The sequence below is a fragment of the Chiloscyllium plagiosum genome, chromosome 14 (assembly GCF_004010195.1).
Source record: "Chiloscyllium plagiosum isolate BGI_BamShark_2017 chromosome 14, ASM401019v2, whole genome shotgun sequence".
In the NCBI taxonomy this organism is placed as follows: Eukaryota; Metazoa; Chordata; class Chondrichthyes; order Orectolobiformes; family Hemiscylliidae; genus Chiloscyllium; species Chiloscyllium plagiosum.
The window spans coordinates 8577845-8591266 of record NC_057723.1 but is presented as its reverse complement, the minus strand read 5'-3'; the positions used below and the strand labels follow the sequence as shown (position 1 = coordinate 8591266).

The 13422-nt window shown below is 43.3% G+C and overlaps 1 protein-coding gene across 2 annotated transcripts in view; it reads right to left on the bottom strand.

Moving 5' to 3' along the window:
- Window positions 1–12283, bottom strand: part of pdgfrb (platelet-derived growth factor receptor, beta polypeptide) — a 100346-nt gene extending 88063 nt beyond the window's left edge. For both annotated transcript variants that reach the window (XM_043703113.1, XM_043703115.1), the window contains exon 1: window positions 11499–12283. In XM_043703113.1, the coding sequence (XP_043559048.1) occupies window positions 11499–11542 (44 nt within the window). In that variant the 5' untranslated portion in view covers window positions 11543–12283. The remainder of the gene's footprint in view (window positions 1–11498) is intronic.
- Window positions 12284–13422: the final 1139 nt, after the last annotated feature.

Sequence of the window (13422 nt, the reverse complement as noted above, 5' to 3'; positions counted from 1 at the left end):
AAAAACTTTGCAAAAAAGAGATAGGTTTCAAGCAGCGTCTTAAAAGGAGGAAATAAAGACAGCAAGATATTTCAGGCAGGAGTGCTAGAGTGTATGAGGCTCAGGCAGCTGAAGACATGGCCTCCAGTGATGGATGGATTAATCTCAAGGATGCACACGAGACCAGAATTAGGACAATGCAGAGATCTTAGAAGGTTGTGGGGCTGGAGGAAGTAACAGACAAAGGGAGGAGGGAGACCAGGGATTCAGATATCATTCTCTCTCTTGCACATTCTCTGTCTCAACCTAATTGTATTTATGTGTTTCTCTTGTGGGGATTGTTTTAAAAAAAAAGTCTGATCAAACTTAGTATTGGAAATGAAATAGCAAAAATTAAGTGAAAATGCCTAGAAGCAAAGAACACTGAACAACTGAATAACAGTGATTACAATCAGGGTGTTTTGAGAAAGAACAGTTCTGTCAGGCTGATGTTAGTGTGTGAAAGGTTTCCCTTCACCAGGAATGTTTCATAAATCAGCAGCTGATGGGCTCTTGAAGAACAAATATACACTTGCCAAGCCAGCCCCACCTCTCCATTTTTCTTAACGTGGGAACATGTAAGGACTGGGAGAGCTTATTAGTTTTGTTGGAAGTGGCTCCGTTGACAGCACACTCACCTCCAAGTCAAAAGGTCATGAGTTTGAGTTCCAATACCTCCGTCTCTGTGCCATATCAATGGGAAGGTTTACCTGACAAATATTGGTTCATCTGTCCTTCCAAACTCTCCCCCAACCTCCACTGGAATTCAGGCAGTGGAAGGCCACCTGCCCCCTTTGCTGAGGGGTGGGGGATTTTAACGGTGGAGTCATGCCCCGGTGAGGGTTCACTGTCTCAATTTTAACCACAGCTTTGAGTAACAACAATATCTTAACACGGTGCCTTCAATGTAACTAAAATATTTAAAGATGATTAAATAAGCAAGTGTCATATTTGACCCAGGGACCAGTTTCTAGCCACATATGTGCCATTACCAAAACACTTATTTTCACCACCAAATTCTGCCTCACCACCATCACTGAAACATTCATCCAGGTCTTTGTTACTTCTTGACAGGAGAAACTCATTGCTTTCTTCCTTCTCCTCCCTGATATTTTTATTCATTCATGGGGTATGGAACATTGTTGACTAGGTCAACATTTAACATCCTTTATCATCTAGAAGGCAGTGAAGTGTCAACCACATTTGCGATGGCTCTGGAGTACAGGCCAGAGGAAGTGAGGAGAGCAGATTTCCTTCATAAGGGATATTAGTGAACTGGATATGCTTTACAACCATTGTCAATTGTTGTACTTGGGCCAGTTGTTTAGCCCCGATTTTTACTGACTTCAAATTTCACCATCTAACACAGTAGAATTTGCATCCATTTTCTCAGAACATTGGTTGAAGGTACTGGAATGCTAGTCCAGTGACTACACTACTGTCGCCCCATGCTTATGTGACTTAGTTTTAGCTTCTGTTTACCATTACTGTGCCTGAAGGTGCTTAACTGTGCTGACAGAGCGAGAAAAATGCAAGATATTTTTGATTATCTCAGGAAATTTGATACATAGGCGGATGCAGTCAGAGGTGATGGAACTGGAACCTGGTTAACATTCGGAGGTCAGCTTTTGAAAGGAGAAGCAAGGAGGTAGAAAGGATTAGGGAGGGAATTCCAGAACCTTGGGATTAAAGCAACTGAATTTACAACTGCAATTGGCTGAGTCAGGAATGGGTAAAAATGGGAGGTTGCCAGAAGTCACACAGGGCGAGAGGAGATTACAGAGGTAGAGGATAAAACAAAATGGAGGGATTTGAGAATTATTAAATTTGTATACTTGGGAAATGTTATTTTGTTTGAGGAGCAATCCTTCCAGGATATCATGGACCTTTCCTCTATTTGGTCTATTCTATCCTCTATTCAATCCCACACCCATTACAAATAGGCAACAAAAATATTCCCTAACCCTCTGACAGTGCATGCTCCCTCAGCCCTCTGACTGCTCGGCCGTCCTTCAGTACTCCTACACCAGTGAAGTGATCTCCCAGCATTGAATAAGCAGTATTTCATGTTCAAATCTATGGAATTTTTCTTGAAGTCAGCTTTCAGACTCAGACACAGACGCAATGTGTTATTAGTCAGGTCAGCCAACTCATCTCAGACTGGAGTTATCAGCTGGGACCATAATTGCTTCTGCTGATTAGTAACAGACAGGAGGGCACTTTACTCATTGGTGCAACAGGCCACAGAAATATAGTAAGTTGTGGTAAAGAGAGCAGCCATTTCATAGAATCTCTACAGTATGGAAGCAGACCATTTAGCCCAGCAGGTCCACATTACCCATCCAAAGTGTATCCCACCCATACCCATCCCCCAACCCCTATCCTTGTAACTCTGCATTTCCCATGGCTAACCCACCCAGCCTGCACATCCCTGGATACCATAGTCAATTTAGCATGGATAATCCATCCTAACCCTTTGGACTTTGGGAGGAAACTGGAGCACCCAGAGGAAACCAACACAGACATGGAGAGAAGGTGCAAACTCCACACAGACAGTTGAACCCAGATCCCTGGTGCTGTGAGGCAGCAGTGCTAATCACTGAGCCATTGTGCTACCCCTCATTCGCCTATGGGGATGTATTAGCCTAAGGGAAGACTGAGCAATTAGTCTTATTTCTCTCAGCTCTTTCTGAAGAATCCTGCAATTTTTTCCTTCAAGTATTTATTGAAATCCCTTTTGAACACTACCTCCTCTATCAAATTCCACATTAATCTTCCCTGCTATAATGAGAACATTCCTAGTTTTGCCCCATAATTGATGACCCTCATCCTTGGTGTCATCCAGTAATCCCTTTCTGCGCTCTCACCAAGGCCTTAACACCCTTCCCAATGAAACCTTCCAGCTCAGCGAGCAAACCTACATCTACATCCTTCCTAAAATGTGGTGCCTAGAATCAGACCCAGCTTTTACAACTTGGAGCTAGTCAGTGAATTATGAAAAATTTTCAACATTTCTTTCTCTATGCCTCTATGGATAAAATCAGACTGATTTCACTAAAAAAACACAAGTGAAGCTCAACCAACTTCAATAATTTGTGTACTTCCAGGTATGGCTGTTACTGCATTCCCTTGAACAGAGGCTTCCCAAATGTCACAAGCTCTTAACTTATTTCTGTGGTGACGAGCAGCCAGGAATATTCCCAGAGCTTTCCTCAATTCCTTTCATAAACCCAACAGCTTCTATTTGATCAACTTAAAATTTCCATTACAACCCCCTTATTCCTCCCCGATCTCAAAACACAGCTGCCTTCCTCCTTCCTCTCCATATACTGGCCTCTGAAGGGGTAATGGCTTCTTCACAGGACAGTTTAGAGTTTGAGAACCACTCTGCTCCAGCTATCTCCTTGATTACATCCTGTCCCATTCAATACTCCGATCCCTTAGTCTCTCTCGTAATCAGTCTGCCGGACCAATCAACACCTACTCCCTGCTGGTTCTCAGGTCTTTCACAAATTTAATTCATGCTCATTCACTGTGTAGTGTTCACAATACCATTTTGCGTGACTGCTATCGTGGTGCTTTCTCCCTCTCTCTCCAACCCTTTTCACACAGTTGACCTCGTTATCCTCTTCCAATGCCTCTCCTCTGTGGCGCTACCACTCTATTTATAGCCATAATCCTACCACAAGCATCTCAGCTGGTGACTTTCTTTGTAACTTACTTTCATATTATTACTGTTCTCTGTAACCTTCAGAAGCCCTTGTTTTTGGGTATTGAGTATCTACACACGATCTTGGATACAGCTCCCTTTGTACTAGACTGCTGGCCACTCAGATCCCTTGTTCATTGTTATGCTAGAGCAAGGCTCTCTCACTTTATTTAATACAGTAACACTATTTACATTTATATCTACAAAGATAACGGAATATGGCTCTCGAGTGTGGTATCTTCCAATTGTTTCATTTACAGACTTCTTTCTGGTTTGTTCTTCTGCTCTACAGACAGAGTAACATAATCAGTTACATATCCACATTCCATTGTACAGCATGTTGCATGAATGATTCTGCTGACCAAATCACTGAGCTCCACTAAAAATCTAGCCTTGGCTCCCCTCCTGCAGGTTTTCTCAGACTAAAAGATGTCCATTTTGAGATATATGCATGCAGCAATAGACAATTGATGCAATGTAACAATAATCTAATGCAATGTAATTGTACGGCATAAGTTGGCACAAGTGAGCATAAAGCTGATGGAATGTCATTTTAAAAAATGCAAATTGACCGCTGTTATACTTTAGGGGAGAAAATCTCTCCTTACCCGGTCCCCTACCAATGTGGTTGATGCGAAATGATCTAACAAGTTAGTGCTTGTTGTGTTAAGTCGATTACAATGTGGGCTCCTGTGGTTCAAGAAGGTGACATCCACTACCGCTACCTTCTTAGGGGAATAGTGATTGGCAATAAATTCCAGCCTTGCTAGTGACAACCATAATCCCAAAATGACTAAACAAAATGAAATACAATTGATTCATGTTTGCCTCATATTTTCATTTCATTACGATTCAACTACAGTTGAAACTTGGCTTCCCATTTTGTCGACGTTGGTTTCCTGAAAGTGCTCTCATCTGGTATTTCATCTCCAACTGTTACCTTCTGACCTTGCCAATAGAAAATTCACTCCATCTTATCACAGATACTGGGTGCTCACCAGTGTATGGTGCCAGTGGAAGTGCGGATGGTGTCTGCCAACTTTCTCTTGATGGGCATTTCTATCCTGTCTGTATCCCTTGACCATCCCTCATTTCTTTTGTTTAGGATTAACAGCTGCATCAACCATCTCGCTCCCAAGGTCTGGAGTTTCCTCAATCTCTGGAGTTACCTCTCTCTCCTCTTAAAATGCTTTTTAAAACCTATCTCCTGGTCAAGTTTTTGGTCACCTGTCCTGAATTCTCCTTATGTAGTTTTGGGTCAAAGTTTGCTTGATAATTGCTCCTCCACAACACTATAGAATATGCACAATGTTAAATGTGCTGTGTAAATTTGGATTCTTGTTAGCTTATTTATATGAAGTGACTAGCTCATTCTAACCAAAGGACAAATTATCACCCCCAGCACACGAGAGAATTGGACAATGTTCACTAACTTGCAAAAAACAATCAAAATATGTGAAAATGATATTCATTATGTTAGTACCGTGCTCACAGCCCCTGGATTGCTCCAGCCAGTCTATGACATGAAACAGGCCATTCAGCCTGACAAGTCATTGCTGGTTTAAGGTTCTTCCTCAATTTAAATGCCTCTTCCCACTCTGCATACAACTCAAGCCCTCTGTTCCCTCCTCCTTCATATGTGCAGAAAGCTGTGAACACAGTGAAATTAAAGGAGAAACCTTTTTAGCCAAGTGCATGGTGAGATTGTGGAACTCATTCGTACACACGAACAGGAGTTGGCTCATCAATCCCTCTCACCTGTCAAGTCATACAGTAAGATCATGGCTAATCTAATCGTGGTGATATTGAAGCAAATATTGTAGATTAAGATCGGGAGAAAGAATAAAGACTTAGTTGATTAAGTTACCATAAAATCATTGGATACTGGAGCAAAAGTAGGCGATTCAGCCCATTGAGTCTGCTCCACCATTCAATGAGTTGATGGCTGATTTGATAACCGTCAACCCTACAATCAGCTTTTCCTCATTGCCTTACTGATTAAAAATCTATCCATCTCAACTCTGAATATCTTAATGACCCGGCCTCAACACCCTCTACAATGAACAATTCCAGAGGCTGACTATCTCAGAAGAAATTATAGAACATAGAACATTACAGCGCAGTACAGGCCCTTTGGCCCTCGATGTTACGCCGACCTGTCATACCAACCTGAAGCCCATCTAACCTACACTATTCCATGTACATCCGTATGCTCGTCCAATGATGCCTTAAATGTACTTAAAGTTGACGAATCTACTACCGTTGCAGGCAAAGCTTTCCATACCCTTACTACTCTCTGTGTAAAGAAACTACCTCTGACATCTGTCCTATATCTATCACCCCTCAATTTAAAGCTATGCCCCCTCGTGCTCGCCATCACCATTCTTGGAAAAAGGCTCTCCCTGTCCACCCTATCTAACCCTCTGATTAGATTATATGTCTCTAAGTCACCTCAACTTTCTTCTCTCTAATGAAAACAACCTCAAGTCCCTAAACCTTTCCTCGTAAGACCTTTCCTCCATACCAGGCAACATCCTAGTAAATCTCCTCCGCACTCTTTCCAAAGCTTCCACATCCTTTTTATAATGCAGTGACCAGAACTGTACACAATACTCCAAGTGCGGCCGCACCAGAGTCTTGTACAGCTGTAGCATAACCTCATGGTTCCAGAGCTCGATCCCTCTATTAATAAAAGCTAAAACACTGTATGCCTTCTTAACAACCCTGTCAACCTGGGTGGCAACTTTCAAGGATCTGTGTACTGGATACCGAGATCTCTCTGCTCATCTACACTACCAAGAATCTTACCATTAGCCCAGTACTTTGCATTCCGGTTACTCCGACCAAAGTGAATCACCTCACACTTGTCCGCATTAAACACCATTTGCCACCCCTCAGCCCAGCTCTGCAACTTATCTATGTCTCTCTGTAACCTGCTACATCCTTCGTCACTATCCACAACTCCACCGACCTTAGTGTTGTCTGCAAATTTACTAACCCACCCTTCTACGCCCTCATCCAGGTCATTTATAAAAGTGACAAACAGCAGTGGACCCAACAACAACCCTTGCGGTACACCACTAGTAACTGGGCTCCAGGATGAACATTTCCCATCAACCACCACCTTCTCTTCTTTCAGCAAGCCAATTACTGATCCAAACTGCTGTATCTCCCACAATCCCATTCCTCTGCATTTTGTACAATAGCCTACTGTGGGGAACCTTATCGAATGCCTTGCTGAAATCTATATACACCACATCAACTGGTTTACTCTCATCTACCTGTTTGGTCACCTTCTCAAAGAACTCTAAGGTTTGTGTGGCACGACCTATTCTTCACAAAACCGTGCTGACTATCCCTAATCAAATTATTCTTTTCTAGATGATTATAATCCCTCTCTCTTATAACCTTTTCCAACACTTAACCAACAACTGAAGTGAGGCTCATTGGTCTATAACTACCAGGATTGTCTCTACTCCCTTTCTTGAACAGAGGAACCACATTTGCTATCCTCCAGTCTTCTGGCACTATTCCTGTAGACAACGACGATTTAAAGATCAATGCCAAAGGCCCTGGCTTCCCAGAGGATCCTAGGATAAATCCCATCCGGCCCAGGGGACTTATCTATTTTCACACTCTGCAGGATTTCTAATACCTCTTCCTTGTGAACCTCAATCCCACCTAGTCTAGTAGCCTGTATCTCAGTATTCTCCTCGACAACATTGTTATTTTCTAGAGTGAATACTGTTGAAAAGTATTCATTTAGTGCTTCCCCAATCTCCTCTGACTCCACACACAACTTCCCACTACTATCCTTGATTGGCCCTAATCTTACTCTCGTCATTCCTTTATTCCCTAAATACCTATAGAAAGCCTTAGGGTTTACCCTGATCCTATCCGCCAACAACTTCCCATGTCTCTTCCTGGCTCTTGAGCTCTCTCTTTAGGTCTTTCCTGGCTACCTTGTAACCCTCAAGCGCCCTAACTGAGCCTTCACATCTCATCCTAACATAAGCCTTCTTCTTCCTCTTGACCAGAGATACCATTTCCTTTGTAAACCACAGCTCCCACGCTGTACAGCTTTCTCCCTGCCTGACAGGTACATATTTATCGAGGACACACAGTAGCTTTTCCTTGAATAAGCTCCACATTTCTAATGTGCCCATCCCCTGCAGTTTCCTTCTCCATCCTATGCTTCCTAAATCCTGCCTAATCGCATCGTAATTGCCTTTCCCCCAGCTGTAACTCTTGCCCAGTGGTATACACCTATCCCTTTCTATCACTAAAGTAAACATGACAGAATTGTGATCGCTATCACCAAACTGCTCACCTACTTCCAAGTCTAGCACCTGGCCGGGCTCATTACCCAGTAACAAATCTAATGTGGCCTCGCCCCTTGTTGGCCTGTCTACATACTGAGTCAGGAAGCCCTCCTGCACACACTGGACAAAAACGGACCCATCTATAGTACTCGTACTATAGTGTTCCCAGTCAATATTTGGAAAGTTGAAGTCCCCCATGACAACTACCCTGTCTCTCTCACTCCTATCGAGAATTACCTTTGTGATCCTTTCCTCTACATCTCTGGAACTATTCGGAGGCCAATAGAAAACTCCCAACAGGGTGACCTCTCCTGTTTCTAACTTCAGCCCATACTACCTCAGTTGACGAGTCCCCAAACATCCTTTCTACAACTGTAATACTGTCCTTGACCAACAATACCACACCTCCCCCTCTTTTACTATCTTCTCTGTTCTTACTGAAACATTTAAATCCTGGAACCTGCAACAACCATTCCTGTCCCTGTTCTATCCATATCTCCGAAATGGCCACATCAAAAGTCCCAGGTACCAACCCATGCTGCAAGTTCACCCACCTTATTCCGGATGCTCCTGGCATTGAAGTAGACACACTTCAAACCAACTTCTTGCTTCCCGGTGCCATCTGGTGTCTCTGAAACTTGATTTTGGACCTCCCTACTCTCAACCTGGTCTATACTTGAACTACAATTTTGGTTCCCATCCCCCTGCTGGATTAGTTTAAACCCACCCCAATAGCCTTACTTAGCGAATTGCCCCCCAGGATATTGGTACCCCCCGGTTCAGATGAAGACCATCCTGCTTGTAGAGGTCCCACCTACCCCAGAAAGACCCCCAATTATCCAAGAATCTAAAACCCTCTCTCCTGCACCATCCCTGTAGCCACGTGTTCAACTTCTCTCTCTCCCTATTCCTTGCCTCACTAGCACGTGGCACGGGCAACAAACCAGAGACAACTCTGTTCGTCCTAGCTCTAAGCTTCCATCCTAGCTCCCTGAATTTCTGCCTTAAATCCCCATCTCTATCTTAAATGTGAGACCCGTTACTCTCTCAGCCCTCAATCCTGGACTCTCCAAACAGAGGTAACAACCTCGCTGTTAGGGTTAGGAAGAGGTGAAGATCAAACATAAATACTAATGTAGACTTATGGTGATGAATGGCCTGCTATCCCTCAGACACATCAATGCTCTCTTCATCAAAACCCTCACAGCAGACAGGTCACCGTTCTCACACAATAAATGCCAACTTGCGTTTATGTAGTGCCTTTATCACAGCAAAATCTCTCATTGTTTCAAACAGAAGGCTTTTATACCTTTATTCTTTCATGGGATAATGGTATCACCGACAAGATCAATACTTATTGCCCGTCCATAATTGCCCTAGAACTGAATGGCTTGCTTGGTCATTGCTGAGAGTTTGGATTCACATGTAAACCAGACCATCGCAAAGACAGAAAATTTTCTTTGCTACAGGACATTAATAGACCAGAGGGGTTTTGTACAATAATAGATGGCTGTTTCAGGGTCACCATTTCTGAATATAAAGGCCACTAGGTTCATTGGTATGTTCTGAACCAGTGTCCCCAAAGAATAAGCCTGAGTCTCCAGTTTACTAGTCCAGTGCCACAGTCTCTCCAAATCTGAGCCAGCTGAGACGATCTGAGGATAGGTGATGAAAAACTTGACCAAGGCACAATCACCTGAAGGAGGGGCACTCCAAAAGCTAGTGCTTCCAATTAAACCTGTTGACTATAACCTGGCGTTGTGTGATTTTTAACTTTGATCAAAAAGTGGTTTCACTCTGAAGATAATGCATGTAACTTTTCCCCAAATTCTCCACCTTGAGGAATATGTTATAGGTATCCCTCTCAGTGGGTTTTTCCTGCTCTGTTACCAGCACATTCAGGGTCTTTATTTCTCAATCATGAGGATTTAACACTTTTGTCTCATTAACATGTAAAGTAACCAGGTAAGGAAGTGAAGGTAACTCGGATTCCATGACAAACCCATTGCAGCCTAAGCGAGTCTTTAGCGTCTGACCCCGCATTTCAACTTCCTGCATCCAGACCTTGTCTGTGTGTGCCTGCCAAACTCCAGGAATAATCTCCAGTGAAACATTTTGATCCCAACAGAGACACACCAAGCCCATGACAAAACCTTTTACTCATACAACAGCAGTCTCTTAAAAATTCGCTTTTCCTGCTTCAAAGGCAGAGAGAGAGAGAGAGAGAGAGAGAGCAAACTCATCGTGAAGATCTGGCGGAAGATGATGACAGTTTTCAGAAGAATGCAACTAATTAAAGCCATCATTCAAATCAGATTAATCATTTTTGTGTTAAAAACATACATATAAAGGAGCTCTTTCCTCCGTTGCCCCCATTCCACTAATCACCGCACCTTCTAATATTAAGAACATGAGGAGCTGTGCCATTTAACCAGTCAGTGATGATGATGATGATGATGATGATGATGATCTTTTGTCCCAACATACCTATACTTTCTCTTTTAATGAGCTGTGGCATTTGTCCCCTTCTCTCTACTCTTTCCCCATAGCCCTGCCTCTATCAAATATTGATCCAACTCCCAACTTGGAATTTGCTTCAACCACTTTCTCAGGCCAGTGGAGAACTCTCCTGATCACAACAATTCTTGTCTCCTCATTTAGTTCCTAGAATCATTTGGGACAGAAGAGGCCTTTCGGCCCATCAAATCTGCACAGGCAATTCTAAATCGACACTCATCCCATTTCCTGCAAACGTTATGACATTTGAAGTGCTCATCCAAGTACTTTTTAAGGGTTGTGAGGTTCCCTGCCTCAACTCCCCTCCCAGGCAGTGCATTCCAGACCCTCAAAACCCTGTCGGTGAAAAAAGTTTTCCTCAAATCTCCTGTCTCTCACTTTAAAAGCAGCCCCCTTGTTACCGACCCTTCGACTAAGGAGTAACAGCTGCTCTCTATTCACTTTGTGCCTCTCATAATCTAATGTACCCTTATCAGGAGGGCTCAGTGGTAGTGTCCCTGCCTCCAAGCCAGAAGATCTGGGTTCAAGTTCTATGCTGGAAATGTCTTACATGCGTGAACAACTTGATTCAAAAGGCATACACCTATATCAGAATCCACCCCCCCACCCACACCCCCAGCCTTCTCTGGGTAACAACCCCAGCCTTATCAGAGCTGAAATACTCCAACCCAGGCAACATCCTGGTGAATCTCCTCTGCACCCCTCCAGTGCAATCACATCTTCTATTCAATCTCCCTGACATCTGTGACCAAAGAACAAAAATCTCTCACCAGCTAAGGGGGGAGGTGACCTGAAAGACTTCTGAGGTTAAAGAATTACAAGGAGCAAATTCTCAATCCAACTAATCCTTAGAAGTTTCCCATCCCCACAAAACTTCAGGAGACAAACCACACCAGTTCAGTCCAGAACGACCAGCCAAGATTAGAACTCACCTGACGATCTCGACGGTGGGAAACTTTCCTTTTGGGAAGTCCATTCTTCAGTAAACGTAGAGAGAAGTAGTCTGGGATAATACTGGCAGCCCAGTCTCAAACTCCAATCGCCTGGAAGTCTGGTTGCAACGGGGGAAGGAGGGGACAAACACACAGAGGGGAAAAAAAAAAGTTTTCTCCAAAGAATTTCTTTTAAAAAGAGCAAAATCAGCGATAGAGGTAAGAAACTCCTCGAGTCTGGTGGAGGAGGGCCCCCCCAATGTGGTTTAAAAATACAACACGAGAGAGATGAACAGAAATGAAATCTTCCTGCAACTTTTCGGAGAAAGAACTCAGTGCTGGGACGGGAGGATCGAGAGCAGGACTGATTTTCCTCCCGAGTGCTCCAACTCTGAGACAATTCCCTTTGCAGTCTGGCAATTTGCCCAACTTTTTTTTCTGTGTGTATATGTGTGTGGGATTGAAAAAAGGATGTCGTAGAGCCCTGCCTCTCCACGCCAAGAGTTGACTCACGGTCAATGAATCGACTTCAAACCTTCTCTCGCTTTAGTCTAGCATGTTCTCAGCCCATTGGTGCTGTTTTATTCCCTTCAAAAGTACCAAGTTACAAGTTCTTTCTTAAACAGTTTGACTCGAGAGGAGACACATTGCTGATAAAATGTAGTGACTGGAATCACAGGTTTAAACACATAGCCCCTGGTTAGAGAGAAACTGACACGAGCAAGGTTACATATGGAACAAATTAAGGACTGTGGTGAGTTTGTAAATTCCTAGTCCATCCTGATTTTAACCCTCAACCAGCAAGGAATGTTGCCCTATGCCCAATTCCCTCTTAACTATTTAGGAAGTCAAACTTAATTGGACTTTAATTCCAATTATTTTCATTCTTTAAAGGGAAACTTGCCTTTAATGAATAGTTTAATCTGGTTTGCCTGCAGTATTTAAGTCACTCTTTGCCTGGGAGTTTGTGCAATCTTCAGGTAAAACGGGATGATATTATTGAATCCCGGTTACATACCCAGTGCGGTTCCCCATTTTAACAGGCGCTGAATTCACGCCTTTTTTTTGTTTCTTTTCTTTATATTTGTCAGAGGCTGTTTTGTTATGGAAATATTTTATGTAAACATGTCACACTGTAAATTCTGACCACTAGTGGCACCATAACTGATAAGAAGGGCTAATTGCAGAAAGACAATTAGTTACACAATCAATAGACAATAGGTGCAGGAGTAGGTCATTCTGCCCTTCGAACCTGCACCACCATTCAATATGATCATGGCTGATAATCCTTAATCAGTATCCTGTTCCTGCCTTATCTCTATAACCCTTGATTCCTCTATCCAACTCTTTCTTAAATGAATCGAGACTGGGCCTCCACTGCCCTCTGGGGCAGAGCATTCCACACAGCCACCACTCTCTGGTTGAAGAAGTTTCTCCTCATCTCTGTCCTAAATGGTCTACCCCGTATTTTTAAGCTGTGTCCTCTGGTCCGGCACTCACCCATCAGCGGAAACATGTTTCCTGCCTCCAGAGTGTCCAATCCTTTAATAATCTTATATGTCTCAATCAGATCCCCTCTCAATCTTCTAAACTCAAGGGTATACAAGCCCAGTTGCTCCAGTCTTTCAGCGTAAGGTAGTCCTGCCATTCCAGGAATTGACCTTGTGAACCTCCGCTGCACTCCTTCAATAGCCAGAATGTCTTTCCTCAAATTTGGAGAGCAGAACTGCCCACAGTATTCCAGGTGTGGTCTCACCAAGGCCCTGTACAGCTGCAGAAGAACTTCTTTGCTTCTATACTCAATCCCTCTTGTTATGAAGGCTAGCATGCTATTAGCCTTCTTCACTACCTGCTGTACCTGCATGCTTACCTTCATTGACTGATGTACAAGAACACCCAGATCTCTTTGTACTGCCCCTTTACC